The sequence below is a fragment of the Prionailurus viverrinus genome, chromosome B2 (genome assembly GCF_022837055.1).
Source record: "Prionailurus viverrinus isolate Anna chromosome B2, UM_Priviv_1.0, whole genome shotgun sequence".
Taxonomy (NCBI): domain Eukaryota; kingdom Metazoa; phylum Chordata; class Mammalia; order Carnivora; family Felidae; genus Prionailurus; species Prionailurus viverrinus.
In genome coordinates, this window is record NC_062565.1 from 2,005,049 (window position 1) to 2,032,224 (window position 27,176).

The following is a 27,176-nucleotide window of genomic DNA, read 5'->3' on the forward strand; positions in this document are numbered from 1 at the left end:
TTACTGTCTCCTCCAAACTCAAGTTTCAGTTCAATTTGACCACCTTTCCCTACCCCAGCTCCTGCCCAACTTATTTCTCCTCTCCTGTCTTGTTTGAATCTCTGGATTCTGGCCTCTTGCCTTGGAGGCTCTCCTGGTTTACCTTCTGGCAAGACCTCTGGACACAGATTTTGGTCTACAGATTGTAATGCTACCATTGTGTAGGTCCTCTTGTTTGGCATGACTTTCTTTCCTTTTTTTTATTGTTTATTTTTTATTTTGAGAGAGAAAAGCACAAGTGGGGCAGGGGCAAAGAGGGAGAGAGAGAATACCAAGCAGGCTCCACACTGCCATCACAGAGCCCGAAGTGGGGCTTGAACTCACAAACTGAGATGATGACCCAAGCCAAAACGAAGACTGTCTCCTAACCAACTGACCCACCCAGGTGCCCCTGGCGTGACTAATTCAGTTTTGTTGTGCCTTTATTTAAAGGAATGTTCCGAAAGCGTTGTTGTGTATTGCTCAGGCTATTTCCACTTCAGGGCTCAGCCCGCCTCCTCTTGTGGCGGATCATTAACTAGTGTTGATGATCAGCCTCTTTACCTGAATCTTCACCCTCCACGTAGTAATCACGGTTACTTCCCAACAGAGTCCCTTTTTCCTCCACCCCCACTGCCATAGACTAACCTACTTAATCAGCCTCCAGATTCTGCCCTTCTGGTTTGACTTTAGCAGTCAGTGGGGGAAGAGGCAAATCCTGTTTCACAGAAAGCACACACACAGTGAAGATCATATGCAGGACAGCAAATCAGAGAACGAGAGAAAAGAGACACTGGTCTTTCAGTCATTTGTCTCACTCAATATTTTTTATTCAACGTTTTTCATGTTTTGCTCTTTCTTTAGCACTTCCATAAAAATTTAAGTTCTTTACATTATCAGGTTTTCCCTCTTATGAATTCTTTGGTGTTGACGAAGGTGTGAACTCTGACTGAAGGCTCTCCCACACTCACTGCATTCATACGGTTTCTCTCCAGTGTGGATTCTCAGGTGTCGAATGAGGTGTGAGCTCACTCTGAAGGTTTTCCCACATTCACTACATTCATAGGGTTTCTCTCTGGTGTGAATTCTCTGATGCAGGATGAGATGTGAGTTCAGGCTGAATGCTCGTCCACATTCTTTGCATTCGAAGGGTCTTTCCCCAGTGTGAATTCTCTGGTGCCTAATAAGATCTGAGCTGCCCCCAAAGCCTTTCCCACACTCATTACATTCATAGGGCCTCTCTCCAGTGTGGATTCTCTGATGCCTAATAAGCTTTGAGCTGTGTCTGAAAGCTTTCCCACATTCATTACACTGGTGGGTTTTCTCCCCACTAAAAATTGCTGCATGTTTAATAAGGTTTGGGCTCTTGAGAGATTTTCCATATTGGTGAATTTTTTCTCCAGCATAAATTCTTTGATGCTTAATAAAATCTGAATTCCATTTGAAACTTTGGTCATAGGTACTATGTTTATGAGATTTCTGGTGTGTAAATTCACTTGAATTCAGGTTTAAGCTTCTGTCACATCCATCATGGCTTATTTCACCTGTAAGTGTATTTTTGTGGGTAAGGATTTTACTAAAACTTCCATCCTGAGCAGATGATGGTCTCTGAGACCCCCCTGATTCTTTTTCCCATTGCCTTTTTAACCTGTCTGTAGACTTGCAGATGTCTTGAGGCTCAGCAGATCCTTCTGACACAAATTCTGAAATTCTTCCTGATAGAATTCTCTGTGATTCCATTTTTTCATAAATGTCCAACTTTGGCATGGATCCATTGTTTTCACTCTCATTATCTAAAATAACGCAAAGAAAGTGGTAAACATCTATTTGCTGAGTTGGAAGAAATACTCAACACTATTACATATTGGTACTTCACTTGGTTACTCTAAAAATGTGACTTTTCAGGGGGGCCTGGGTGGTTCAGTCGGTTGAGCATCTGACTCTTGGTTTTGGCTCAGGTCATGATCTCATGGTTGGTGAGTTTGAGCCCTCCATCAGGCTCTGTGCTGACAGTGCAGAGCGTACTTGGGATTCTCTCTCTCTGCCCTTCCCTCACTCGTGTGTGTGTGTGGTCTCTCTCTCAAAATAAATAAACTTAAAAAAATTAAAAATTCAGATGTGGCCTTTCAAATGAAAGGGTTGAAGGGCACAAGGGAGAAAAACTGGTAAAAGAAGGTAGAATGCTTGCAGAGGGGAAAACCTCCATCCATCTATCCATCCACCCATTTCTTCATCTGCCATGGCTAACCAAATTCTGTAACCACTTTCTGCTACATATCTCCTGAATAGATCCCCTTCTTTACATTTCTGCTACCATGTTCCTTATCACTACTTTTTATCTAGGGGATTGTCACAGCCTCCTGCTGTTTTGACTCTGAGCTGCTAATCACTTTGAATGTCCTCACCAGATTAGCTGTCCTTAAAACCCTGTCACCTCCTATACCTTACTCAGAAACTTTCACCCTCTTTCCTCCACAACTTACATGAATTCTTCCGCCTGGTTTCCAGAATCCATTTATGATCTAGTCCTCACAATTCCTGCCTGTGGCTCACAAATTTATACTGTGCTTATGACTCTGTATTATGCATCCTGTGTTTGTTGTTGGGTTTGTTTTGTCTAGAATATGCTATGATAGGAAAGGTGGTTAGGCAGTGCTGGTCTTAGCATGGGGGAAATGTTGTGATTTTGGATAGGATGGATGGAAATGTTTCCAGAACAAACGTGGAAGCAGAATTTAGGTACTTTTTAAAAAATGGACTGTAATTTACTCTTTATTTTTGAGACCACTCATACCTAAAGTGATACTGAATCCATGAACTTCTTAAACAGATGAGTTTTAGGAGTGCCTGGGTGGCTCGGTCAGTTAAGCATCAGACTGTTGATCTCGGCTCAAGTCATGATTTCACAATTTGTGAGTTCAAGTCCCATGTCAGGCTCTGCCCTGACAGTGCGGAGCCTGCCTGGGATTCTGTCTCCCTCTCTCTCTACCTCTCCCCCCACTTGCTCTCTTTATCTCAGAAATAAATAAAAATAAACTTAAAAAATTTTTTAAACAGAGGAGTTTTAGAACAGTGATGATTCCATGGAGGTGGTCACCAGAAATATGGCCAACTTCCTATAAAAACGTGAAAGCTTTGTAAGACCAAAAGTACAATAAAAAAGATAAGAGTGTGGATTTTGTATGCATCTGAATTATATTCCATTTCTGAGTATATCATTATGTATCTGCTTCTCTATCATTATATATGCTTCTCTACTAACATGTTTTATTTCTCTTGATGCGTTTCTTCCTCTTATTCTTTTGTTTCTTTACTCATTCTCTGACATTTTTTCATTCATTTTTCTTTTCTTTAATTTACTCATAAAAGTATCCTGTGTTTTGGAAATATTCTGGATAAAGTACAAATAGGAGAATGTTAATATGCTTGATAAGGAACCAAATTCTGGGTGGTGTGTGTGTGTGTGTGTGTGTGTGTGTGTGTGTGTGTGTGTGTTTAATTGGCCAATGGCATACAGGGAAAGAGTTCTGTACTTCTCATGGGGTAATAAAGGAAAAGACCACCCATAGTGACTGAGACTATTCTGAGAAGGCACATTCACAGCCCCACTCCTTCAGTGACATGAAATGTGTGTAACACTGCTCCTTACCATAGTCCAGCACAAGGGATGCTGAAGAATCATGAAGGGACTTGGGGTCCACTGGCTGAAACTGGGCACCGAGTGCCGGTCCAGGAGGCACCACCTTTCCCCTGAATATTTCTTGCCCATGTGCAAGGACTGGAACCTGAGAAAAAAAAAGTATATTTGGGCTTGTGAGAGAATCTCTGTTGGAACTGAACATCTTCCAAACACAAAGAGAACCTCCCACAGGAATACAAAACTGCAGAAGGATGGATTAAGTACGACTCAACTGTGAAATGTGGCACAGCACCAGCTGGAGTGGAAAGGAGACATAAATGCTGAAGGAAGAGCCCCTGCAGGTCTCATTGGGGTGTTCAATCTCAGACCCTTTCCTCCCACTGTGTGATCCAGCTCTCTGGAGGCCTTAGATCTCCTGTCCCCTGCGTACCTGGACTACTGAGTCATCAGCGCCTCTCTCCAGATCTTCCAGTACTGTCACTGCCTCCTCCCCACTCTCCGGGTGGTGCTCCCGCACCCAGGCCTGGAGCTCGGCGGGCAGGATGGTCAGGAACTGCTCCAGCACCAGCAGCTCCAGGATCTGCTCCTTGCTGTGCGTCTCGGGCCGCAGCCACTGATGGCAGAGCTCCCGGAGCCGGCTCAGGGCCTCACGGGGTCCAGGGGAATCCTGGTAGCAGAACTGCCTGAAAAGCTGTCGGCAGAGCTCCTGCCTGAGGGCATCACTTCCCTGGAAGCAAGGGTCCTGCCTCCAGACGAAGTCTTCCTCTTCTATCTTCACTATCAGAAGTCCTGCATTCTCCTGAAGGTTCTGAGCTGTAGTTTTCTTTGATTCTGTCGTCATCCTGGGATGAAATGTATTCCCAGAAAATCCACCTCTGCTCTTTGCGGCGTCTTATTTAGTTTCGAGAGCTCTTCTAAAATAAAAACAAAAGTATCTTTTTATTTATAAAATAGCTATTACCGTCTATGAAGATTAAAGATCACATCGCAGAAATTGTCATTTCCCATTATATAGAAGTGTACTAGGCATTTAGCATGTGTACAACCACTGAAATACCTGCTCTGTGGAGTACAACAGTTCCCTGATTTCTACCTCACAGTAGCCAAAATTTAGATTTAAAAACAGAATACTTTAAAGTAGAAACAATAAACATAAAACTTACAACTTTAAGCTGACGCTACATGTTAACATGCCACATGCAATTAGATTATATGTAAGTCAGAAAGACCAAAAAGGATCAGCACAGTACAATGACAAAGTGCTTCATGAAGTTGGGAGATTCAAGAGAGCCTAGTCGTTTGTAATGGATGGGAAAGCTTAATTCAGAAACTAACTTCTGAAGAATGGAAAGGATTTTGAAAGGATGTGGGAGAGAGAAAAATAGGAAATTACAAGCAAGGAAATGGCCTGAACAAGTGGCTAATGGTAGGATCACGGACGCGGGAAAGCAAAAAGTTCAGCAAGTTTGTATAAGGATATCACAGAGGCAAAGGCCCTCCTGTAGAAAGCCTCAAATGTCAAGATCCGGAATTCAGAATTTACTTTTTAGACACTGGGGAGCTAAGGGAGGCTTCTGAGCACAAAGACCTGAAAAATACTGTTTATGGAGATTAATTAATATGTTGTTCATTTCTGGGATAGACTGCAATATGGAAAGAGAAACAGAGGCCACACTTGTGCTCATACAAGTGTAAGGAAAATACAAGCTTGGAATGATAATTATCAATTCAAAATCTGGAACTAGGATTACTTATAAATCTGTTAAATAATAAGGGCAAATTTTTCTTTCTTTTCTTTCTTTTTTTTAAGATTTTAAGTAACATCTGCACTGAATGCAGGGCTTGAACTCACAAACCTGAGACCAAGAGTTGCATGCTCCATCGACTGAGCCAGCTGGGCACCCCAGGGCAACTTGTCTTGAGAGCCAGAGGCTAACCATGTCTTTTATTTTTTAAGTTTATGTTCGTTATTATTTTTTGTTTATTTTATTAAAATTTCTTTAAATCCAAGTTAGTCAACAGGCTGTTTCAATCAATGTTAACTATTTCCTTCCCCAAAGGTCTCAAATAGGTTTGTTTTATCCCAACAGTTCCTTCTCTACCTTCCTAGTTCCTGGCTCAGTCCATATCTTGGACAATAAAATTAAATATAATAAGCCTGCATCATGACTTGTTTATCCATCTTCCATGAGTCTTGTTATTAAATACCAGTTCCTCAAGTCAGCACACGGGAATAGTCTCTGAACTGGGACTGGTTTCTGAACTGAAAAACTGAGTAACAGGAATTTAGCTGTGAAGCAATAGACTACGAGAGCAGAATGCAAATATCAATCTTTCAGATCCTCTACTAAACGTTTCACCAAGTTGACTGCTGATTGTTGCATTGACATGTACTTTATCAAGAATCTGAACACAAGCAAAGCTCTGGGCTGGAAGTTGTACAGCAATGATTTCCAAGAAAGTCTGAGTTAGTTCCCAGCTGAGCTCATTGCCTAATCATCATGTGGGAACTTTGTTAGAAACAGATCCTGGGATGCTGTCTGGGTTAGTACGGGTATACCTGGAAAACCTGTATTCTGATGTACAGCCATAAGGAATTAAATGGTGTGTGAGTTTGCAAAACAATTGGAAAGAAATGACAATAAACACACGTGGGTTAAAAACATTTACATAACTAGATGTGTTTTACATGACACACACTGAAATGATGAAAGATGTTGAAAACTGAAGTACTAAACAAGTATGGGAGAGGCATCAAATACCCTAACGGTTTTGAGGCAGGGAGCCCATGTGTGTGTTTATGTGCAAAGGGTAGCAAATATTTCCTAGAGCTGGTGGGGCTTAAACTGGACAATAAAAGATGAAAAAAATTCAAAAGGAAGGGGCAGGAGAAAAGTTTAGGAAGTGGGAATGAACAGCAGATTGATAGCGATCCCAGCTCACTCTAATATTTGGAGTGACTAAGAACTCTGCACCCTCTAATAAACAATTTGTCATCCCTGCTCTGAGCCCCTACAGTTCCTAACACAGAACACCTGTGAATACAACACTCATCACCTGGTATCATTTTTAGCTTTGGCTGTTTCTCTTCATCAACTGGCTGGAACTCCAGGAGGTTAAGGACCACGCGCTATTTTCTAAGTTCTCACATTTGTCGATGGAGGGAAAGCCTGAGAAGCCTCTAGGCGGTCTCAGAAGAGAGAAGGAGTAACTGCCAGGAAAGTCGGAGCTCGGCGAGGAGCAGGCGCCTGCGTGTGCAGGAGCAGGACCGGGCACTCGGCTGGAGGACGGGGCGTGGAGGGGGGGCTCGGCTGGAGGGCGTTGGAGCTAGGCTGGAGGACGAGGGGGACCAGGAGGGGCCGCGGGAGCAGGGCGGGGAGGGATTCTCGCCCGGGTGCTGGCGGCTGTCCTGCCCCGGAGGTCCTACGGGACGGCCTCTGACGGTCCCCACTGCTTGCCGGACACACGGGAAACAACAAACATCCACAGTATGGATACACTTCACTAGGACGCGGGGCCGTCCCCGCTCTTCCTCCCGCGAGATGTCGGGGCGGGCTCCCAGCAGCTCTTTCCGGCGGAAAGCTGCCATCCTGAGGCCGCCGCCGAGCCGGTCATTCCAGCCATTGACCCAGCCCCGCCCGCGGCGGTGACGTCACGCGCGGCGCGGGTAACCATGGAAACCACCTCCCCTCGGGAGGCAGGCGGGCGCAATGTCCTCCGAACGCCGACCCTGGTTCCCCCTCTCCTCGGGATTCCTCCGCGGTCCGGGCTCCAGGTCGCCGCGGGACTGCTGCAATCCCGAAGGGACAGTGGTAGCGACCGGGTGCTTGCAGGGGGCAAAGGGTCAGACCCTCGGGTCCTCAAAGCCGGACTCACCTCTCCTACAGGATGGTTCCGATCGGACACTTCCGGTGGGAGGACGGCGCTGCGCCGTCTCTCAAAGCTTCCGTCCTCGGGACGTTGAGTCTGCGCAGAAGGCGGCCTGGCTTTGGACTGCGACTCCCAGAAGCCCCGGCGTCTCCTCCGCGCTGAGTCCCTTTCCCTTGCGGCCTGGCGGAGGTCCTCGAGTTCTCAGAGCTCCGGGGTGGGGTCCTTGCACCCGTTTGTAGCGGGAAACGCGGCCCTGCTGCTCCCGCTGGCCTCGCGCGGACTTAAGTCGGGGGAAGTGGAACCGAAGCCCACGCACCAGGGGCGCCGCCCAGACTTCACGCTCGCGAAGCCTCCCTGGGCTTCAGGAGTGCAGGTTTACAAACGGTGGCTGATGATAACCCTGGCTCACGCGGGGTGTGCATGCCCTGAAATGTGAACTTAAAAAAAAAAGAAAAAAAATTATTTTGAGACAGAGTGCGAGTGGGGGAGGGGCAGAGAGGGAGACAGAATCCCAAGTAGGCCCCACGCTGATAGCGCAGAGCGCGAGGTGGAGCTCGAACTCAGGAACCGTAAGATCATGCACGACTTGAGCGGAAATCAAGAGTTGGATGCCCAACTGACTGAGCCACCCAGGTGCCCCTAAGAAATGTGAACTTTCTTTTTTATTTTTAAAGTTTATTTATTTTGAGAGCATGGGGGAGGGACAGAGAGAGAGAGAGAGAGAGAGAGAATATCCCAAAGAGGCTCTGCACTGTCAGCACACAGCTGGTTGTGGGGCTGGAACCCACGAACCGTGAGATAATGACCTGAACCATGAGATTATGACCTGAGCCGATTCTGACGCTTAACTGAGCCACCCAGGTGCCCCAAAAATGTGAACTTTCTTGAATCCCTGGGCCAAAGTGTGAGAACTAGAACTTTGATGGTAACTTACATTTACTGCTGCTGTTTCTCTTGTATCTCTTCTCATCTGTGGTGTTAACAAAAATTCAATCGAGTAGGTTTGAAGATCTAATCATCTTTATGAAGGCACTGTAAGCAGAGAGGAGCCTTGACCAGTGATAGAAAAATAGAAGGTTTTTGTCGGGGAAGGAGGGCGGGGCAAGGAAGTTATTAGCAAAAGAAAAAGCATTATCTCAAGGCAAGATCACCTTCACTTGGGAGGTGGGGGATGGGTCTAATCTTGCAGGGTACCTCATCTTCTTTGGGGTGGGGGAAGGGAATGGAGAGAGCCCATGTGACAGATTATCTTATTAGTGCTGACCAGAAAATTCTTGATTGATTTGCCTAAAATTTCACTTCTAGAGAGATTGCAATTGTAATGTAGTCCTGGTTTGCTGTCCTGGAGACAATTAACTCCATCTTGGGCCTTTGGTTTTCTTTTTAATACATTTTGTATTTATTCTCTTTCTTTTTGAAAAGGTAGTTCTGTTAGATGAGTATGCATAGCCAAACTGGTTTAATTTTCGTTGTTTTTTTTTTTAAATCTAAAAGGCATCATGTCATCAGATAATCTTATGGTATTTGCTTTTTTCACTCCACAGTAGGTTACTAAAGTTGATCCCTGTTGTTGAGTTAAAATTCATTTTCATTACTGTATAGCAATCCAGTTATGAATATAGCATTGCATCCATTCTCCTAAAAATGGGCTGATATACTATTCCCTCTCTTCTGGGTTATGGCAGTAAACCTCTTAAGTGTTCCTTCTGCTTCTACCTGTGTTCCCACAGTCTATTACCTTTTTTTTTTTTTTTTTTTTAAATGTTTGTTTTTGAGAGAGAGGGAGACACAGAATCCAAAGCAGGATTTGCTGAGCTGTCAGCACAGAGCCCGACATGGGGCTCAAACCCATGAACCGTGAGATCATGACCTGAGCTGAAGTAGGACACTCAGCCATTGAGCCACCAAGGTGCCCCTATTCCTTTTCTTTTTTAAACGTTTTATTTATTTTTGAGAGAGAGAGAGTGCACTCGTGCTTGTGCGCAAGTTGGGGAGGGGTAGAGACAGGGGAACAGGGGATCCGAATCAGGTTCTGTGCTGACAGCAGAGAGCCCAACGCAGGACTGGAACTCATGAACCGTGAGATAATTACCTGAGCAGAAGTCAGATGCTTAACCGGCTGAGCCACCCAGGTGCCCTACTCATAGTCTGTTCTTAATAGAGCAGTCATAGTGATACTATTGTAGCACAAGTTCTAGCTACGCAGGGTAGCAGAACACACCTCGCCTTTGGTACATTGATTTCAAATATGCCCCTTTGGTATATTGATTAGTTTGAGCTGTAGGCTCTTAAAAAACAGCAAATGCGGAAAGAAGTTTTCTCCAGATTTCCCTTATCTGCCTACGGACAGATCCTCCAGAACAGACTTCATTGTCATAAACAACCGCCCTGGGAGTTTCATCAACCAGGGAAGATTGACTCGTATGGTCAGAAAGAAGTTGATACCTCACCCTGACAAACTTGTCACAAATGCTCATACTTCCCATCTATTCTAAGGGCTCCATTCATCTTTCCTAAAAGTCATTTACTCTCCCCTGAAAAGCTTACATATTCCATCCCCTTTCCCTGTTAAGATGAAAATTCTAATGTTGCTTTCTCGGTTCCTCCTTTTTCTCTGGGTATTTCCTATATACTCATGTTAATGAACTTCTATTTATTTTTCTTTTTAAATTGTCTTTTATTACAGGGGCTTCAACTAAGAACTTAGAATGGTAGAGGGAAAATTATTTTTCAACCCCTAAACTAGCCCTCAGCTGAAAACTTTTTAATAGCTCCCCATTTCAGTCAAGACAAAACCCAAAGTACTTAAAATGGCCTATAAGACCCCAAAAGACCTATACTCAAATCTATTACTCTCTCCCTTGCTCATTATGCTCTGTCATCTCTGGTGAACTTCTTTGCTCTTCCTCATTGATAACTTTCTGAAAAAGAAGCCACTAAATAGTTTCACTAGTAAATTCTATCAAGGAGTTAAAGACTAAATAATACCATTTCATCACCATCTATTGAAAATAGCAGAGGGAACACTTCATAACTTTCTGTTATACCTAATACCCTAATACCAAAACCAGATAAAGACATTATAAGAAAAAAAAAACCCACAGACTAAGATTTCTCATGAACATAGTTGCAAAAGTCCTCAACAAAATATTAACAAATCCAATAGTATATAACAAGAATTCTATACAACAACCAAGTGGGATTTATTCCAGACATACAAGAGTGATTCAACATTTGAAAATCAATCAATATAATAAACAGACTAAAGAAGCAAAATCATGATCATTTTGATGCAGAGAAAGCACTTCATAGAATTCACCCATTTGTGATACAAACTCTCAATAAACTAGTAGTAGATGGGAACTTCTCTACTTGATAAAGAACATCTACAAAAAATATCCCCCACACCCCACCCAGCAAACCACAGCTAATTCCATACTTATGAATGAGAAGCTGAATCTTTTCCTCTTAAGATTAGAAATGGACAAAGCTGTCCTCTCTCACTACTCCTTTTCCACACCATAGTGGAAGTCCTAACTAGGACAGTAAGATAAAAAAAAAAATAAATAAAAGGTGTACAGAAAGGAAAAGAATAGGTCTATTCATGTATAACATGAACCTTCTATGTAGAAAACCCCAAAGACTCTAAAAAACAAAACAAAAGTCGCCTGGAGCATGCAATTACAGTAGTGTTGCAGGATACAAGATCAATATCTGAAAGTCAGTTGCTTTCCTGGATACCAGGAATGAGAAATTGAAATTTGAAATTAGAAAAAGTTACCTTTTATTTTTTAAGTTTGTATACTTGTTTTGAGAGAGATCATGAGTAGGTGGGTGAGGGGCAGAAAGAGGGAGAGAGAATGCTGAGCAGGGGAATTCAATGCAGTGCTCGATCCCATGAACTGGGAGTTCATGACTTGAGCTGAAATCAAGAGTCAGATGCTTAACCAAATGAGCCACCCAGGCTCCTTAAAAGAAATTATCTTTTATAATGGCACCAAACCAAACAAAACAACAAAACAACACTTAAGTATAAACTTGACAAAATAGGTATAGGATTTGTATGCAGAAAATTATAAAACATTGATGAAATAATTCAAAGACCCAAACATATGGAGAGATTCTGTGTTAATGTATTGGAAGCCTCCATGTTGTTAAGATGTCAATTCTTCCCACCTTGATCTGTTGATTCAACATAAATGAATCAAAAATCACAGCAAGCTATTTTGTAGATACAAACTAATTCTAATATTCATATGGGAAGGGAAAAACCTAGAATAACCAATACAATACTGAGAAAAGGACAAAGTTGGGGGATTCACACTATAATTTCAAGATTTGCTATACAACTTTAGTAGTCAAGATGGCATGGAATTGGAAAAACAATAGACACATAGATCAGTGGAACAGAATAGAGGCCAGAAATCAACTCAAACAAATACAGTCAGCTGATAATTTGACAAAGGTGCAAAGGCAATTCAATGGAGAAAGGATAACTCTTTCAGCAAATGGTGTTGGAACAATGAGATGTTTATATGCAAGAAAATCATGTACCTTTCACAGACTTAACTCAAAATGGCTCATAGACCTAAATGTAAAATCCAAAATTATAAAAGTTCTAGAAGAAACCATGGAGGAATTCTACATGACCTTGAGTTTGGTGGTTATATTGTAGACACAACAACCCAAACTGTGATCCATGAAAAAAATAAATTGTAATTTATTAAGTATAAAAATATTTTGTCTATGAAATACACAAGAATGAAAACATAAGCCACAGATTGGAAGAAAATATATTCAAACACATTTCTACAAAAAGACATATCCAAAATATGCAAGTAACTTTTAAGATTCAACAATAAAGAAAACTAACAATTTAGTTTAAAAAATGGCCAAAGTATATGAACAGATACTTCATCAAAGAAGATTTGCAGATGGAAAATCCATGTCTATGGATTGAAAGACATATGCAAAGATATTCAACATCGTTTGGCAGTAGGAAAATGCAAATCAACACAAGGAAATACCACTACATTCATACATACGTATCAGTGACTAAAATTTTCAAAGTTGACAATAGCATGTTTATTTGAAAGTTGCTAAGAGAGTGGATCTTAAAACTTCTCATAAGAAAAGAGGATTTGCACCTATGTCTGGTGATGGGTGTTAACTAGATTTATTGAGTGATCATTTTGCATTATATACAAATATAAAATCGTTATGTTGCACACTTGAAACTAATATGTTATATGTCAATTATACCTCAATAAAATCCCCCCCAAATTGACAATACCAATTGTTGGTGAGGATGCAGACCAACAGGAACTCTCATTGATTGCTGATGGGAATGCAAAAGGGTACAGGCACTTTGGAAGATGGTTTGGCAGTTCTTTACAAAGCTAGACATAGTCTTACCATACAATCCAGCAATCACACTCTTAGATATTTACCCAAATTTGAAAATATATATTTACTAAACAAAAACCTGCAGGTGAATATTTCTAGCAGCTTTTTATTAATTGCCAAAAAGTGTAAGCAACTCAGGTGTCCTTCAATTGGTAAATGAATTAACAAATTGTGATACACCCATACACTGAAATATTATTCAGCAATAATGAACTATCAAACCACATGAAAACATGGATGAATCAAATACATATTGCCAAGTTAAAGAAGCCATTCTCAAAAGGATACAAACTGTATGATTCCATTTATATGACACTCTGGAAAAGACAGAACAAAGATAGTAAGCAGATCAGTAGTTGCTAGGGTTCTGGGGTCAAGGAAGGCTAAGGAAGTGAAGCACAGGGGATTTTTTATGGCAGTAAAATTATTCTGTATGCTACTGTACTGGTGAATACATGACACTATTTGTCAAACCCCACTGAACATTAGAAGATCCAAAAAAAAAAAAAATGAATCTCGATGTATGCAAATTAAAAACACTTATTAGGAGGTTGAAGGATCCCAAGATGGAATGCAGAATGTGACAAACTACCTAACCATATTATAAATGCATAGAACAACCTCCCTGTAGGGATACAGCTGAAAGATACTGATGTAAATAACATTGGAAATTAGTAGAGTCTGTAATGATAAATACAAAAGGAACTGTACTTAACAGTACTCTAGTTGATAAAGTTGTTTCTCATGGGAGTCTGGCTTAACAGTTCTGAAACCATTACATATGTATGGTAGATTTGAATGATTAAATGGATGGCAGATGGTGGGAGGTAGGTATCTCACTGTTGGAGTAGGAGGTGACAGGCCAGGATAAAAAGGTAGAGTCAATATAAAGTTATGATTATCTTAATATAGATACACATGGTAATAGAGATAGATAAGTATATATGCAGAGGTTAGTATACACGTTTTCTTGCTCTGTCAGATGAGATGGCCTAGAAGCAATTACACTTCAGTAGCAACCAGCACACCTTGTGCCCAGATCTTGTTTTCTAACATGATTCTGTAATTGATAAACGGCTTATTCTAGGGCTGAGAGGAAATAGATGAGTCCAGAGCATCTTATGGTTTCAGAAATAAGTAGTTCAAAAACAAACACAAAACAAACAGTTAAAACCAAAATGATGAGTTACATCAAAGTTACTCAGGAGCCAAGTGAACTTCCGATGGCAAAACCTGCATAATTTGAGCAAAAAGCTAAGTGTTTTTTTTTTTTTTTTAATTTTTTTTTCAACATTTTAATTTTTATTTTTTGGGACAGAGAGACAGAGCATGAACGGGGGAGGGGCAGAGAGAGAGGGAGACACAGAACCAGAAACAGGCTCCAGGCTCTGAGCCATCAGCCCAGAGCCCGACGCAGGGCCCGAACTCACGGACCCCGAGATCGTGACCTGGCTAAAGTCGGACGCTTAACGACTGCACCACCCAGGCGCCCCAAAGCTAAGTGGTTTTGGATTATAAGCCAAAAGATAAATATCCATGAGCACATACTGATACAAACAAATGACTGGATAAATAAACAAATGGCAGAAGATAAGCAAATGTCTTGTGAAGAATAATTAATTTATGCAGATACTCTGCCCTCTTTAAATGTGGTTGTGTGTAAAGACTTCCTGCCCATAAGCACAGAAGGAAAAGGGAGGAAGAGTACCTTGACAGTGGAGAAACTTGACAAACACTACTTAAGCCATATGATCAAAGTTAATATCAACCGTGATATGTCATGTTGATACTATGTGCCCTTGAAAGAATGTGGTGAGGATGGCACTTTACCTCTGTGGTCTGCCTTCCAAAACACCATGGCTCCATTCTAATCATAAAAAAAAAAAAAAAACAACAACAAAACAACCCACATGATATAAATCCCAGTAGATGGACATTCTACAAAACACCTGCATAGTACTCCTCAAAACTGTAAAAACAAGGAAAGTCTGAGAAACTGTCACAACCAAGAGGAGCCTGAAGAGCCTAATGTGGTATCCTGGATGGGGTCCTGAAACAATAAAAAATGTTATACAAAAACTCAGGGACCCTGAGTCAAGTATAGACTTTATTTAATAATAATGTGTTAGCATTGATTCATCAACTACAACAAATGTACCATACTCTGTAAGATGCTAGTAATAAGGGAATCTGATATACAGGAAGTCTTTGCAATTCTTCTGTAAATCTAAAACTATTCTGAAATAAAAAAGTTAAATAAAAAATGTGCTCTTTGTTTTAATATTCCTTTTTTCTTAAAGCAATTTTATTTCTCTCAAGACATTGGAGGTTTATATTTTCCATTGCCATCTCAAATTTTAAGCCTGGGGATTATTCATCATTACTTAAACGGGAATTCTATGAATAAATAAAATCCCATGTCAGTGATATCAGGAAGATTCTCATAGAAACTGTAACAAAGATTCAAGTTTGGAAAAGTCAAGGACTATGAAATGTCCTTATTCAGAAACAGCTAAATCATAGGAAGGACAATTATCAGCAATCTTTCCCCCAGATTTCAAATTAACAACCATCATTAGTGAGAGTTCCTATGGAAAAGGCCATGAAAGTGATTAGTATGAATAAATTGGTATAGTTTTGTGGAGTGCTATTTGATAACATATATTCAATTTGTCCATTGACCCAGCAATTACATTTGGGGGAAATTCCTGCAGATATATTTGAACATTTTAAACATATTGCATGTATAAGATAATTCATTGCAGCATTTATGACAAAAAATGGAAACAACCCAAAAGTCCATTGGTAAGGGACTGGTAAGAGACAGTCCATACAGTGAACTACTGTGGAGTGACTCCCTTTTTTAATTTTTAAATTTAAATTTTATTTTAATTAATTTATTTTTAAATTTACATCCAAGTTAGTTAGCATATAGTGCACAAATGATTTCAGGAGTAGGTTCCTTAATGCCCCTTACCCAGTAACCCCGCACCCCTCCCACAACCCCTCCATCAACCCTGTTTTCATTCTATTTAAGAGTCTCAAGTTTTGTCCCCTCCCTGTTTTTATATTATTTTTGCTTCCCTTCCCTTATGTTCATCTGTTTTGTATCTTAAATTCCTCATATGAGTGAAGTCATGATATTTGTCTTTCTCTTACTAATTTCGCTTAGCATCATACCCTTCAGTTCCATCCATGTAGTTGCACATGGCAAGATTTCATTCTTTTTGATTGCCAAGGAATGCTCCATAGTATATATTTGCCACTTCTTTATCCATTCGTCCACTGACGGACATTTAGGCTTTTTCCATACTTTGGCTATTGTTGATAGTGCTGCTGTGAACATTGGGGTGCATGTGCCCCTTTGAACAGCACACCTGTATCCCTTGGATAAATACCTGGTAGTGCAATTGCTGGGTCTTAGGGTAGTTCTATTTTAAATATTTTGAGTAACCTCTATACTGTTTTCCAGAGTGGCTGCACCAGTTTGCAATCCTATCAACAGTGCAAAAGATATTCTTTCTCCACATCCTCGCCAACATCTGTTGTTGCCTGAGTTGTTAATGTTAGCCATTCTGACAGGTGTGAGGTGGTATCTCATTGTGGTTTTGATTTGTATTTCCCTGATGATGAGTGATGTTGAACATTTTTTCATGTGTCTGTTAGCCACCGGATGTCTTTGGAGAAGCGTGTATTCATGTCTTTTGCCCTTTTCGTCACTGGATTATTTGTTCTTTGGGTGTTGAGTTTGATGAGTTCTTTATAGATTTAGTATACTAAAACTTTATCTGGTATGTCATTTGCAAATATCTCCTCCCATTCTGTCGGTTGCCTTTTAGTTTTGCTGATTGTTTCCTTCGCTGTGCAGAAGTTTTTATTTTGATGAGGTCCCAGTAGTTCCTTTTTGCTTTTGTTTCCCTTGCCTCTGGAGACGTGTTGAGTAAGAATTTGCTGTGGGCAAGATCCAAGAGGTTTTTGCCTGCTTTCTCCTCGAGGATTTTGATGGCTTCCTGTCTTCCATTGAGGTCTTTCCTCCATTTTGAGTTTATTTTTGTGTATGGTGTAAGAAAGTTGTCCAGGTTCATTCTTCTGCATGTCGCTGTCCAGTTTTCCCAGCACCACTTGCTGAAGAGACTGTCTTTATTCCATTGGGTAGTCTTTCCTGCTTTGTCAAAGATTAGTTGGCCATAGGTTTGTGGGTCGATTTCTGGGTTCTTTATTCTCTTCCACTGATCTGAGGGTCTGTTCTTGTGCCAGTACCATACTGTCTCAATGATTACAGCTTTGTAATACTTCTTGAAGTCTGGTATTGTGATGCCTCCAGCTTTGGTTTTCTTTTTTATTTTTTTATTTTTCTTTTTTAAATTTAATTTAATTTTATTTTTTTTTAACGTTTATTTTATTTTTGGGACAGAGAGAGACAGAGCATGAACGGGGGAGGGGCAGAGAGAGAGGGAGACACAGAATCGGAAACAGGCTCCAGGCTCCGAGCCATCAGCCCAGAGCCCGACGCGGGGCTCGAACTCACGGACCGCAAGATCGTGACCTGGCTGAAGTCGGATGCTTAACCGACTGCGCCACCCAGGCGCCCCTGGTTTTCTTTTTTAAGATTGCTTTGGCTCTTTGGGGGTCTTTTCTGGTTCCATACAAATTTTAGGATTGTTTGTCCTGGCTCTGTGAAGAATGCTGGTGCTATTTTGATAGAGATTGCATTGAATATGTAGATTGCTTTGTGTAGTATTGACATTTTAACAGTGTTTCTTCTTCGAATCCAGGAGGATGGAATATTTTTCCATTTTTTGGTGCCTTCTTCAATTTCTTTCATAAGCTTTCTATAATTTTAAGCATATAGATTATTCACCTCTTTGGTTAGGTTTATTCCTAGGTATTTTATGGTTTTGGTGCAGTTGTAAATGGGATCAATTCCTTGATTTCTCTTTCTGTTCCTTCATTATTGGTGCATAGGAATGCAACCACTTTCCCTGCATTGATTTTATATCCTGTGGCTTTGCTGAATTCATGGATCAGTTCTAGAAGTTTTTTGGTGGAATCTTTTGGGTTTCCATATAGAGTGTCATGTCATCTGTGAAGAGTGAAAGTTTGACTTCCTCCTGGCCAATTTGGATGCCTTTTATTCCTTTGTGTTGTCTGATTGTTGAGGGTAACTAAGCCTTCCAATACTATGTTGAATAACAGTGGCGAGAGTGGACATACCTGTCATGTTCCTTCCCTCTCAGTTTTTCCCCACTGAGGATTGTATTAGCGTTGGGTCTTTCATATATGACTTTTTTTATCTCAAGGTATGATCCTTCTGTCCCTACTTTCTTGAGGGTTTTTATCAGAAAACGATGCTGTATTTTGTCAAATGCTTTCTCTGCAACTATTGAGAGGATCATGTGGTTCTTGTCCTTTCTTTTATTGATGTGATGTATCACATTGATTGATTTGTGGATATTGAACCAGCTCTGCATCCCAGGTGTAAATCTCACTTGGTCATGGTGAATAATTCTTTTAATGTATTGTTGGATCTGGTTGGCTAGTATCTTGTTGAGGATTTTTGCATCAATGTTCATCAGGGAAATTGGTCTGTAGTTCCCCTTCTTAATGGGGTTTGTCTGGTTTTGGGATCAAGGTAATGCTGGCCTTGTAGAATGAGTTTGGAAGTTTTCATTCCATTTCTACTTTTTGAACAGCTTCAAAAGAATTGGTGTTAACTCTTTAAACATTTGGTAGAATTCCCCTGGAAAGCGATCTGGCACTGGGCTCTTATTTTTTGGGAGATTTTTTATTACTAATTCAATTTCTTTGCTGGTTATGGATCTGTTCAAATTTTCTATTTCTTCCTGTTTCAGTTTTGGTAGTTTATGTTTCTAAGAATTTGTCCATGTCTTCCAGATTGCCCACTTTATCAGCGTATAATTTCTCATAATATTCTCTTATCTGTTTTTATTTCTGCTGTGTTGGTTGTGATCTCTCTTCTTTCGTTCTTGATTTTATTTATTTGGGTTCTTTCCTTTTTCTTTTTGATCAAACTGGCTAGTGGTTTATCAATTTTGTTAATTCTTTCAAAGAATCAGCTCTTGGTTTCATTGATCTGTTCTCCTTTTTTTTTTTTTTCTGGTTTCGGTAGCATTAATTTCTGCTCTAATCTTTATTATTTTCTGCCTTCTGCTGGTTTTGGGTTTTATTTGCTGTTTTTTTCCATCTCTTTAAGGTGTATGGTTAGGTTGTGTATCTGAAACCTTCCTTCTTAGGAAGGCCTGGATTGCTATATACTTCCTTCTTATGACCACCTTTGCTGCGTCCCAGGTTTTGGGCTGTGGTGTTATCATTTTCATGGGCTTCCATGTACTTTTTAATTTCCTCTTTAACTTCTTGGTTAGCCCATTCATTATTTGGTATGATGTTCTTTAGTCTGGAAGTATTTATTATCTTTCCATTTTTTTTTCTTGTGGTTGATTTCAAGTTTCATAGTGTTGTGGTCTGAAAATATGCACGGTATGATCTCGATATTTTTGTACTTGTTGAGGGCTGATTTGTGTCCTGGTATGTGATCTATTCTGGATAACGTTCCATGTGCACTGGAGAAGAATGTGTATTCTACTACTTTAGGATGAAATGTTCTGAGTATATCTGTTAAGTCTATCTGGTCCAGTGTGTCATTCAAAGCCATTGTTTCCTTGCTGATTTTCTGTTTAGATGATATGTGCTTTGCTGTAATTGTGGGTGAAATCCCTTACTATTATGGTATTATTATCAATGAGTTTCTTTGTGTGTGTGATTAATTGATTTATATTTGGGTGCTACCATGTTTGGACCATAAATGTTTATAATTGTTACATCTTCTTGGTGGACAGACCCTTTATGATATAATGCCCTTCTTGATCTCTTGTTACAGTCTTTATTTTAAAATCTAGGTTGTCTGCTATAAAAGTATGGCTACTCCGGCTTTCTGTTGGTGACCATTAGCATGATAGATGGTTCTCCACCCCCTTACTTTCAATCTGAAGGTGTCTTTAGGTCTAAAATCTGTCTCTTATAAACAGATATCAATGGATCTTGTTTTCTTATCCATTCTGTTACCCTATGTCTTTTGATCGGAGAGCTCAGTCCATTGACGTTTAGAGTGAGTACTGAAAGATATAAATTTATTGCCATGATGTTGCCTGTAGTGTTTGAGTTTCTGGGGGTGTTCTCTGGTCTTTTCTAGTCTTTGTTCCTTTTTTTTTCTGTATTTTCTCCCCTCAGGGAGTCTCCCTTAAAATTTCTTGCAGGGCTGGTTTAGTGGTCACAAACTCCTTTAATTTTTATTTGCCTGTGAAACTTTTTATCTCTCCTACTTTGAATGACAGCCTTGCTGGATAAAGAATTCTTGGCTGCATATTTTTCTGATTCAGCATACTGAATATATCCCGCCACTCCTTTCTGGCCTGCCAAGTTTCTGTAGATAGGTCTGCTGCAAACCTGATCTGTCTTCCCTTGTAGGTTAGGGACTTTTTTCCCCTTGCTGCTTTCATGATTCTCTCCTTGCCTGAGTGTTTTGTGAATTTGACTATGATATGCCTTGTTGATGATTGGTTTTTGTTGAATCTGATGGGAGTCCTCTGTGCTTCCTGGATTTTGATGTCTGTGTCTTTCCCCAGGTTAGGAAAGTTTTATGCTATGATTTGCTCACATAACCCTTCTACCCCTGTTTCTGTCTCTTCCTCTTCTGGGACCCCTATGATTCTGCTGTTCCTTTTTAATGAGTCACCGATTTCTCTAATTCTTTATTATTTATTTATTTATTTGTTTGTTTGTTTTTATTTTTATTTTTTAATTTATTTTATATTTTTTTCTAATTCTAAAATCGTCCTATTTTGCCTTAATCTCCCTCTTTTTTCTGCTTCATTATTCTCTATAAGTTTGTCCTCTATATCTCTGATTCTCTGATCTGCCTTGTCCATCCTTGCCACCGCTGCATCCATCCGTGATTGCAGCTCAGTTATAGCATTTTAAATTTCATTCCTGCTATTTTTTACTTCTTTTATCTCTGCAGAAAGAGATTCTAATCTATTTTCAACTCCAGCTAGTATTCTTATTATCGTGATTCTAAATTCTGGTTCAGACATCTTGCTTGTATCTGTGTTGGTTAAATCCCTGGCTGTAGTTTCTTTGTGCTCTTGCTTTTGGGGTGAATTATTTCGTTTTGTCATTTTGAAGGGAGAAAAGGAATTAATGAGGTAGAAAAATTGAAATAAAAAAAAGAAAATTAAAAAAGTGTTAAAATTAAAAATTAAAACACGCACACACACACAAATCGAATAGATGATGGTAGATCCTAGGTGTGTTTTCATCTGGGTGTTGAAAGTGGTTTGAGAGATTAGAGAAAATAAAGGGGGGGGGGAAGACATAAAAAGGAAATCATTTGAGAGTTTGAAAAAAATGAATACACTGAAGTAGACTAAAATGAGATGATGGGGGTAAAATAGAATTTGAAAAAATATATACAAAAGTAAAGAATTTAGAAGGAAAAAAAATAAAGAAATATATTTTAAATAAAAATTAAAAATAAATACGAATTTTTTCTTTTCCTGTATTTAAGAAAAAAGAAAAGAAATGAAAAATAGAAAAAAGATAAAAAAAGAAAAAAGAAAAGAAAAAATAGAAATCATTTGAAAATTTGAAAAAGTGAATACACTGTAGTAGACTAAAATAAAGTGATGGAAGTAAAATACAATTTGAAAAAATTTACATAAAAGCAAAAAACACAGTAATAAAAATTAAATAAAAATATTTAATAGAGATTGAAAGTAGAAATGAAGTTTTTCTCTTTCTGCATTCAAGAAAAAGAAAAGAAATGAAAAAGAGAAAAAAGAAAAAGAAAAAAAGAAAATTGCTTGAAAATTTGAAAAGGTGAATACACAGAAGTAGACTAAAATAAAATGATGGAAGTAAAGTAGAATTTGAAAAAATTTACACAAAAGTAAAAAATATAGTAATGGAAATAAAATAAAAATATTTTTAATAAAAATGAATTTTTTCTCTTTATTCAAGAAAAAGAAAAGAATTGTAAAAGAAAAAGAAAAAAAAGAAAATTGAGTAGACAAACATGCTAACAGATTGAGGAAGGACTGAAATTGCTTCGTTTTGCTCTATAAGTCAGTTCATGTAGGTCTTTATAGTCCATAAATTAAGCCGGTGGTGAGGTTTGTGTTCTTGAAGAGTGAAGTTGGCTCAGTTGGGCGGGGCTCAGTGTAACAGCTCCACTCTCCCCTAGATGGCGCTGCTAGCCTACTGGGGTGGATTGCTATGGTGCTTGTAGGTGCCTATACGCCTGCGCGGTAGCGGTGAAAATGGCATCACTCACCTACCTGGTCTGTTCTCCCGGATCAGCAATCGGGCACCTGTCCTCCATCTTCAGCCCTTGTCCACTCCCGCTTTTTCACTCTACGTAAACAGGCCCCAGGCAGTACCTCTCTCCTGAGTTTTGTCTCAGATGTGGCTGTTTTCCTCGGCCCCTTACTTCCAAAGGACTGCGGCTTTGACCCATTCCGCCCCTCTGTGGGAGGGTCTCATGGAGCAATGGCTGAATGAGCAATGGCCGAATGTCGGCTGCGCCCAGGAACGCCCGCTGGACCCTGCTGCTGCCGGTGCCCTGAGACTGTGGCCAGGTGCCAGCCCGCCACAGAAAAAGTTCCCGAGATAGTGTAGCAGCAGCGTTTCAGGGACTATGGAAAATCACAGCATACACCTGGCACCAGGCTTCACCCTTAACGACCTTGCTCCAGCACCAGCGAATGTGGCCACCTTCCAGGGTCTGCTGGGGCCAGGTGGCCTCAACATTCTCTACCAAATGTCCTTCCAGCAGTGGAACCACTTTTCCCCGTGTGGCCCAAGAACCTCCTGGACCCCATTCTGCTCCTGGGGATTCTTCCTTCCCACCAGAGCACCGCCAGGTATCTAGCCTCGGAGTTTCACACTCTGTGCCCCACCCTGTTTATAAAGTCTTGATGGAATTTAAACCCTTTCCTTTTCCTTTCTCCCTTTTTAGTTTAGTCCCTGCGGCTGTTTCCAATTTTCCACTTTCTCTCCAGGTGCCTTCCCATATTCTCCCCCATGCCCCCCTCCCCCCCCCCCCCCCCTGTTCCATCTCCATCCTCTCTCTGCCCGCAAAACCAGCTCCCTGCCTGCTGCGGCTTCTCGCTCCCCAAGTTCACCTCTCCGCGCCGTGTACCTGCTGAATTCTGTGGTTCAGGTTGTGCAGATTGTTGTGTTAATCCTCAAGTCAGTTTTCTAGGTGTGCAGGATGTTTTAGTGTTGGTCTGGCTGTACTTCATGGATGTGAGACACGCAAAAAAACTTCCATGCTGTTCCACCATCTTGGCTCCCCCTTCACTTCTCATTTTTATCTACCAAATTTACTAAGGAAGAAAGAGTATGTTGGGGCTTCTATTTACTCAAATCTTTTCTATTATCTGGCAATAAAATTCATTCCTCTGCTTCCATATATTTTAAATTTTCTTCTTTAACTGCCTAGTTGACCCATTTATTCTTTAGTAGGATGTTCTTTAACCTCCATGCATTTGCATGTTTTCCAATTTTTTTCTTGTGGTTGATTTCAAGTTTCATAGCGTTGTGTTCTGAAAATATGCATGGTATGATATCAATTCTTTTATATTTATTGAGGGCTGTTTTGTGACCCAGGGTGTGATTTATCTTGGAGAGTATTACATGTGCACTCGAGAATAATGTGTATTCTGCTCTTTTTGGATGAAAAGTTCTGAATATATCTGTCAAGTCCATCTGGTCCAGTATAACATTCAGGGCCTTTGTTTCTTTATTGATTTTATGCTTAGATGATCTGTCCATTTCTCTAAGTGAAGTATTAAAGTCACCTGCAATTACCATATTCTTATAAATAAGATTGCTTATGTTTGTGATTGATTTGTATATTTGGGTGCATGCAAATTGGGGGCATAAGCATTTATAATTGTTAACTTTTCTTGATGGATAGACCCCATAATTATGATATAATGCCTTTCTTCATCTCTTGTTAGTTTCAAATCTAATTTTCTGATATAAGTATGGCTACTCCAGCTTTCTTTTGACTTTCAGTAGCATGATAGATAGTTCTCCATCCCCTCACTTTCAATCTGAAGGTGTCCTCAGGTGTAAAATGAGTCTCTTATAGACAGCAAATACATGGGTCTTGGTGTTTTTTTTTTTAATCCATTCTGATACCCTATGTCTTTTGGTTGGAGCATTTAGTCCATTTACATTCAGTGTTATTGTTGAAAGGTATGGGTTTAGAGTCATTGTGTTATCTGTAGGTTTCATGCTTGTGGTGGTGTCTCTGATACTTTGTGGTCCTTGCAACATTTCAATAAACGTTTGAACTGCAACAAACGTTACAGTTATGATTTGAAACAATTGACGTGCAGGCTCCTAGGTGAGTCAGTTGGTTAAGTGTCCAGCTGGCTCAGGTCAAGATCTTGCAGTTCATGCGTTCAAGCCCTGCATCAGACTCTGTGGTGACAGCTCGGAGCCTGGAGCCTGCTTCGGATTCTGTGTCTCCCTCTCTCTCTGCCCCTCCCCTCCCTTGTACTCTATCTCTCTCTCAAAAATAAACATAAAAAAGAAAAAAATGATTAAGCATTTTATTTATTTTTCTTCCTAACTTTAAAGAGATGTTTTGGATAGTATGACTTAATATATGGGACATATGGCATATGGGCTCTAGGTGATAACACGGACACAGAAAACAATCTGTTACATAAGCTATGAGTTCCAAATCAAAGATCACAGAGGCATATGCTCTGAATTGCTGGTGTGGTTGCTTCTCCCATAGACACCTCTAAATAACAGCACAGACTTTAAGTTTAAAAACGGTTAATAGTCTTCCAGGCAATTCTCTGTAGACCATCATGAAGGTTTATATAGATTTCAGAAGGATGATATAAATGCTGCTTTTCACACAAGGGATAAAGATAGGTTATAGGGAATTCATATGATACAATTACAAAATGTGACTAAATATAAAAAACATTAGGGTAAGAAATAACAACCCATCCCTCATTCCTCACAATCCCTCATGTGGACACTTCACCCATTCAGATTAGTTTATTCAGTACATTTACTCACTCACACACACCATGCTCCTTCTTACCTACAAGGCTTCCTTAATGGATTTGGCATATTCTCATTGTTTCTATGTAAAAATAAAGTTGATTTCTATGTCTTTGCAACTAGGACCCAGACCAAGTGTGGCTTGTCTTGAACTTTACCTGACCTCTTACACCCTCATCAATATCTTTTCTCTTTAACCTCTCATTGCAGTTATGATTTAAAACCTTTATTATATAGTAATTTTATTCTCTACTGTTTTTCATGCACAACAATGTGGTTACATCCCTCCTGCCTACTCTACGAAGACAGGCCTGGGGGGAGGTGCTCCATTCTGCACTCCCCATGTATGTTTCTGTGTTGATCTGAGCCATCTGGAAGTTCTTAATGATGCAATTGAATGTTGATTTCATATTTTGACTGTGATTTTCAGGGACTTTATTGTCCGCATGTTTGCCAACAACAGTAATACCTTTGGGAGCTCAAATAGATAAATCCTGTGATTAGGTCACAAATTTAGGTCGTTGCCAACTTTAGTTAGGTATTTGATAACAGCTTTGTAACTGTGACTGGAATATCAATGATCTCATGAGGACTTGCCTCCTGTTTAATGCCTTTCAATCAGTACAAATTACTGGGAGAAGATTTTGGTCTGGCTTACAGCTTTCTTTAATGCCCCCTTTAGCTCATTGTTCCTTAGACTGTATATGAAAGGGTTCAACATAGGGACTACAACCATGAAGACCACTGATGCAGCTGAGTCTTTTTCAGTTGAACGGTTGGATGAGGGACTCATATAGACCCCTGTGATTGTTCCATAGAAAAGAATGACCAAGGCAAGATGAGATCCACAGGTGGAGAAAGCTTTGAGTTTTCCTTGGGTGGAAGGGATTTTCATCACAGCAAAGATGATGAGGCTGTAGGATGCCAGGATACACCCCGAAGGTACCACAAAAATAAGCCCCACTGCAGCCAGAACTATGAACTGATTGAGACTGGTGTTGGAACAGGAGAGGGGGAGGAGAGAGTTGATATCACAGAAGAAATGGTGGATCATGTTGTTAGAGCAGAAGTGCAGACGGGCAAGCGTGAGGGTGTGCAAGAGGGCATTCAAAGTGGCAAGGATCCATGGCACAGCCACCAGAGAGGCACAAAGGCACTGGCTCATGATGGTGGAGTAACGCAAAGGATGACAGATGGCCACAAAACGGTCATATGCCATCACTGTGAGAAGGAAATTGTCCATGTTGGCAAACATCATACAGAAATACATCTGAGCCAGGCATCCAGGATAGGAGATGGTCTGAGTCTGTGCCTGGATGTTCAGCAGCATCTTGGGAACTGTAGATGAAGGCAGGCAGAGGTCTACTGCAGACAGATTGGCAAGGAAGAAATACATGGGTGTGTGGAGGCGGTGGTCTGAGACAATAGCCAGCAAGATGAGCAAGTTTCCAAGCAGCCCTGTTAAGTAGAGGCACAGGAAAAGTGCAAAGAGGAGAGCCTGCCACTCTGGCCATCTTGAAAAGGCCAAGAGGAGAAATTCGGAGACACTGGTTTGGTTTCCTTGTTCCATTGCTTGGGTATCTCTGCACGAAGACCCAGAAGATGAAATATTTTTGACATCAAAAAAAACTTCCCTTTTTAGTTTTTGTCTACTCCCCTAGTCCTGTTTACTAAATATTTTCTCTTTAGGCCATCCTACCTCCTGTCTGGTAGTCTCCCCCAAGCTTCACTGATCATGGATATGTTCTTCCATTTTATCAGTTGACTTTTTATTTATCCTCCCTTGCCAGGTGCTGCCTGGCTGCCTGCTGTGTGTTGGAAAACATTGGTGAGTCTGACACACTAAGTAACTCTGTGTTGAACTTTGAGATTTAATGAGAAATATTTTCCAGATATTTATCCAACACCCTATGAACCATCCCTCTTGAAAACTAGTCAGGCATAAACACTTAAGATTTATAAGAAGAAGATAAACCATCTTGTCTTTTTAAGATTCAAAAGAAAAATATGGTAACATGGTTGACAAGTGTAAAAAGTTAAGCCTCCTAAAAATAGTTTACATGAAGGCTATGAGCAACATAGGAAAATATTTACAAGTAATGTAAAAGTTCTATAACACATGTAGTATAACTAC

The 27,176-nt window shown here is 40.3% G+C and overlaps 2 protein-coding genes across 3 annotated transcripts; both read right to left on the reverse strand.

Annotated features, from left to right (window-relative positions):
- Positions 1-836: 836 nt before the first annotated feature.
- Positions 837-7,557, reverse strand: ZNF165 (zinc finger protein 165). 2 transcript variants are annotated; one of them, XM_047858903.1, is made up of 4 exons: positions 7,535-7,557; positions 4,089-4,572; positions 3,668-3,803; positions 837-1,811 (listed from the first exon to the last, which is right to left on the reverse strand). In XM_047858903.1, exons 2-4 carry the CDS (start codon positions 4,497-4,499, stop codon positions 907-909), a joined length of 1,452 nt encoding a protein of 483 aa, XP_047714859.1. In that variant the 5' UTR covers positions 4,500-4,572; positions 7,535-7,557; the 3' UTR covers positions 837-906. The 2 variants fall into 2 exon arrangements, with proteins under 2 accessions (XP_047714859.1, XP_047714858.1); XM_047858902.1 differs by lacking the exon at positions 7,535-7,557 and adding an exon at positions 6,716-7,147.
- Positions 7,558-25,670: 18,113 nt separating this feature from the next.
- Positions 25,671-26,612, reverse strand: LOC125165705 (putative olfactory receptor 1F12P). The gene has a single exon (XM_047858904.1). The coding sequence runs from the start codon at positions 26,610-26,612 to the stop codon at positions 25,671-25,673; it is 942 nt and encodes a 313-aa protein (XP_047714860.1).
- Between the last annotated feature and the right edge of the window lie 564 nt (positions 26,613-27,176).

Bases quoted from the DNA above. Each gene is read 5' to 3' on its own strand.
- ZNF165 (XM_047858903.1), bottom strand. From the start codon at position 4,499: ATGACGACAGAATCAAAGAAAACTACAGCTCAGAACCTTCAGGAGAAT. The intron at 3,804-4,088 runs GTACGCAGGGGA...TTTTTTTCTCAG, and splicing joins CTGATGACTCAGTAGTCCAG to GTTCCAGTCCTTGCACATGG. The intron at 1,812-3,667 runs GTAAGGAGCAGT...GCGTTATTTTAG, and splicing joins ATCCCTTGTGCTGGACTATG to ATAATGAGAGTGAAAACAAT.
- LOC125165705 (XM_047858904.1), bottom strand. From the start codon at position 26,612: ATGGAACAAGGAAACCAAACCAGTGTCTCCGAATTTCTCCTCTTGGCC.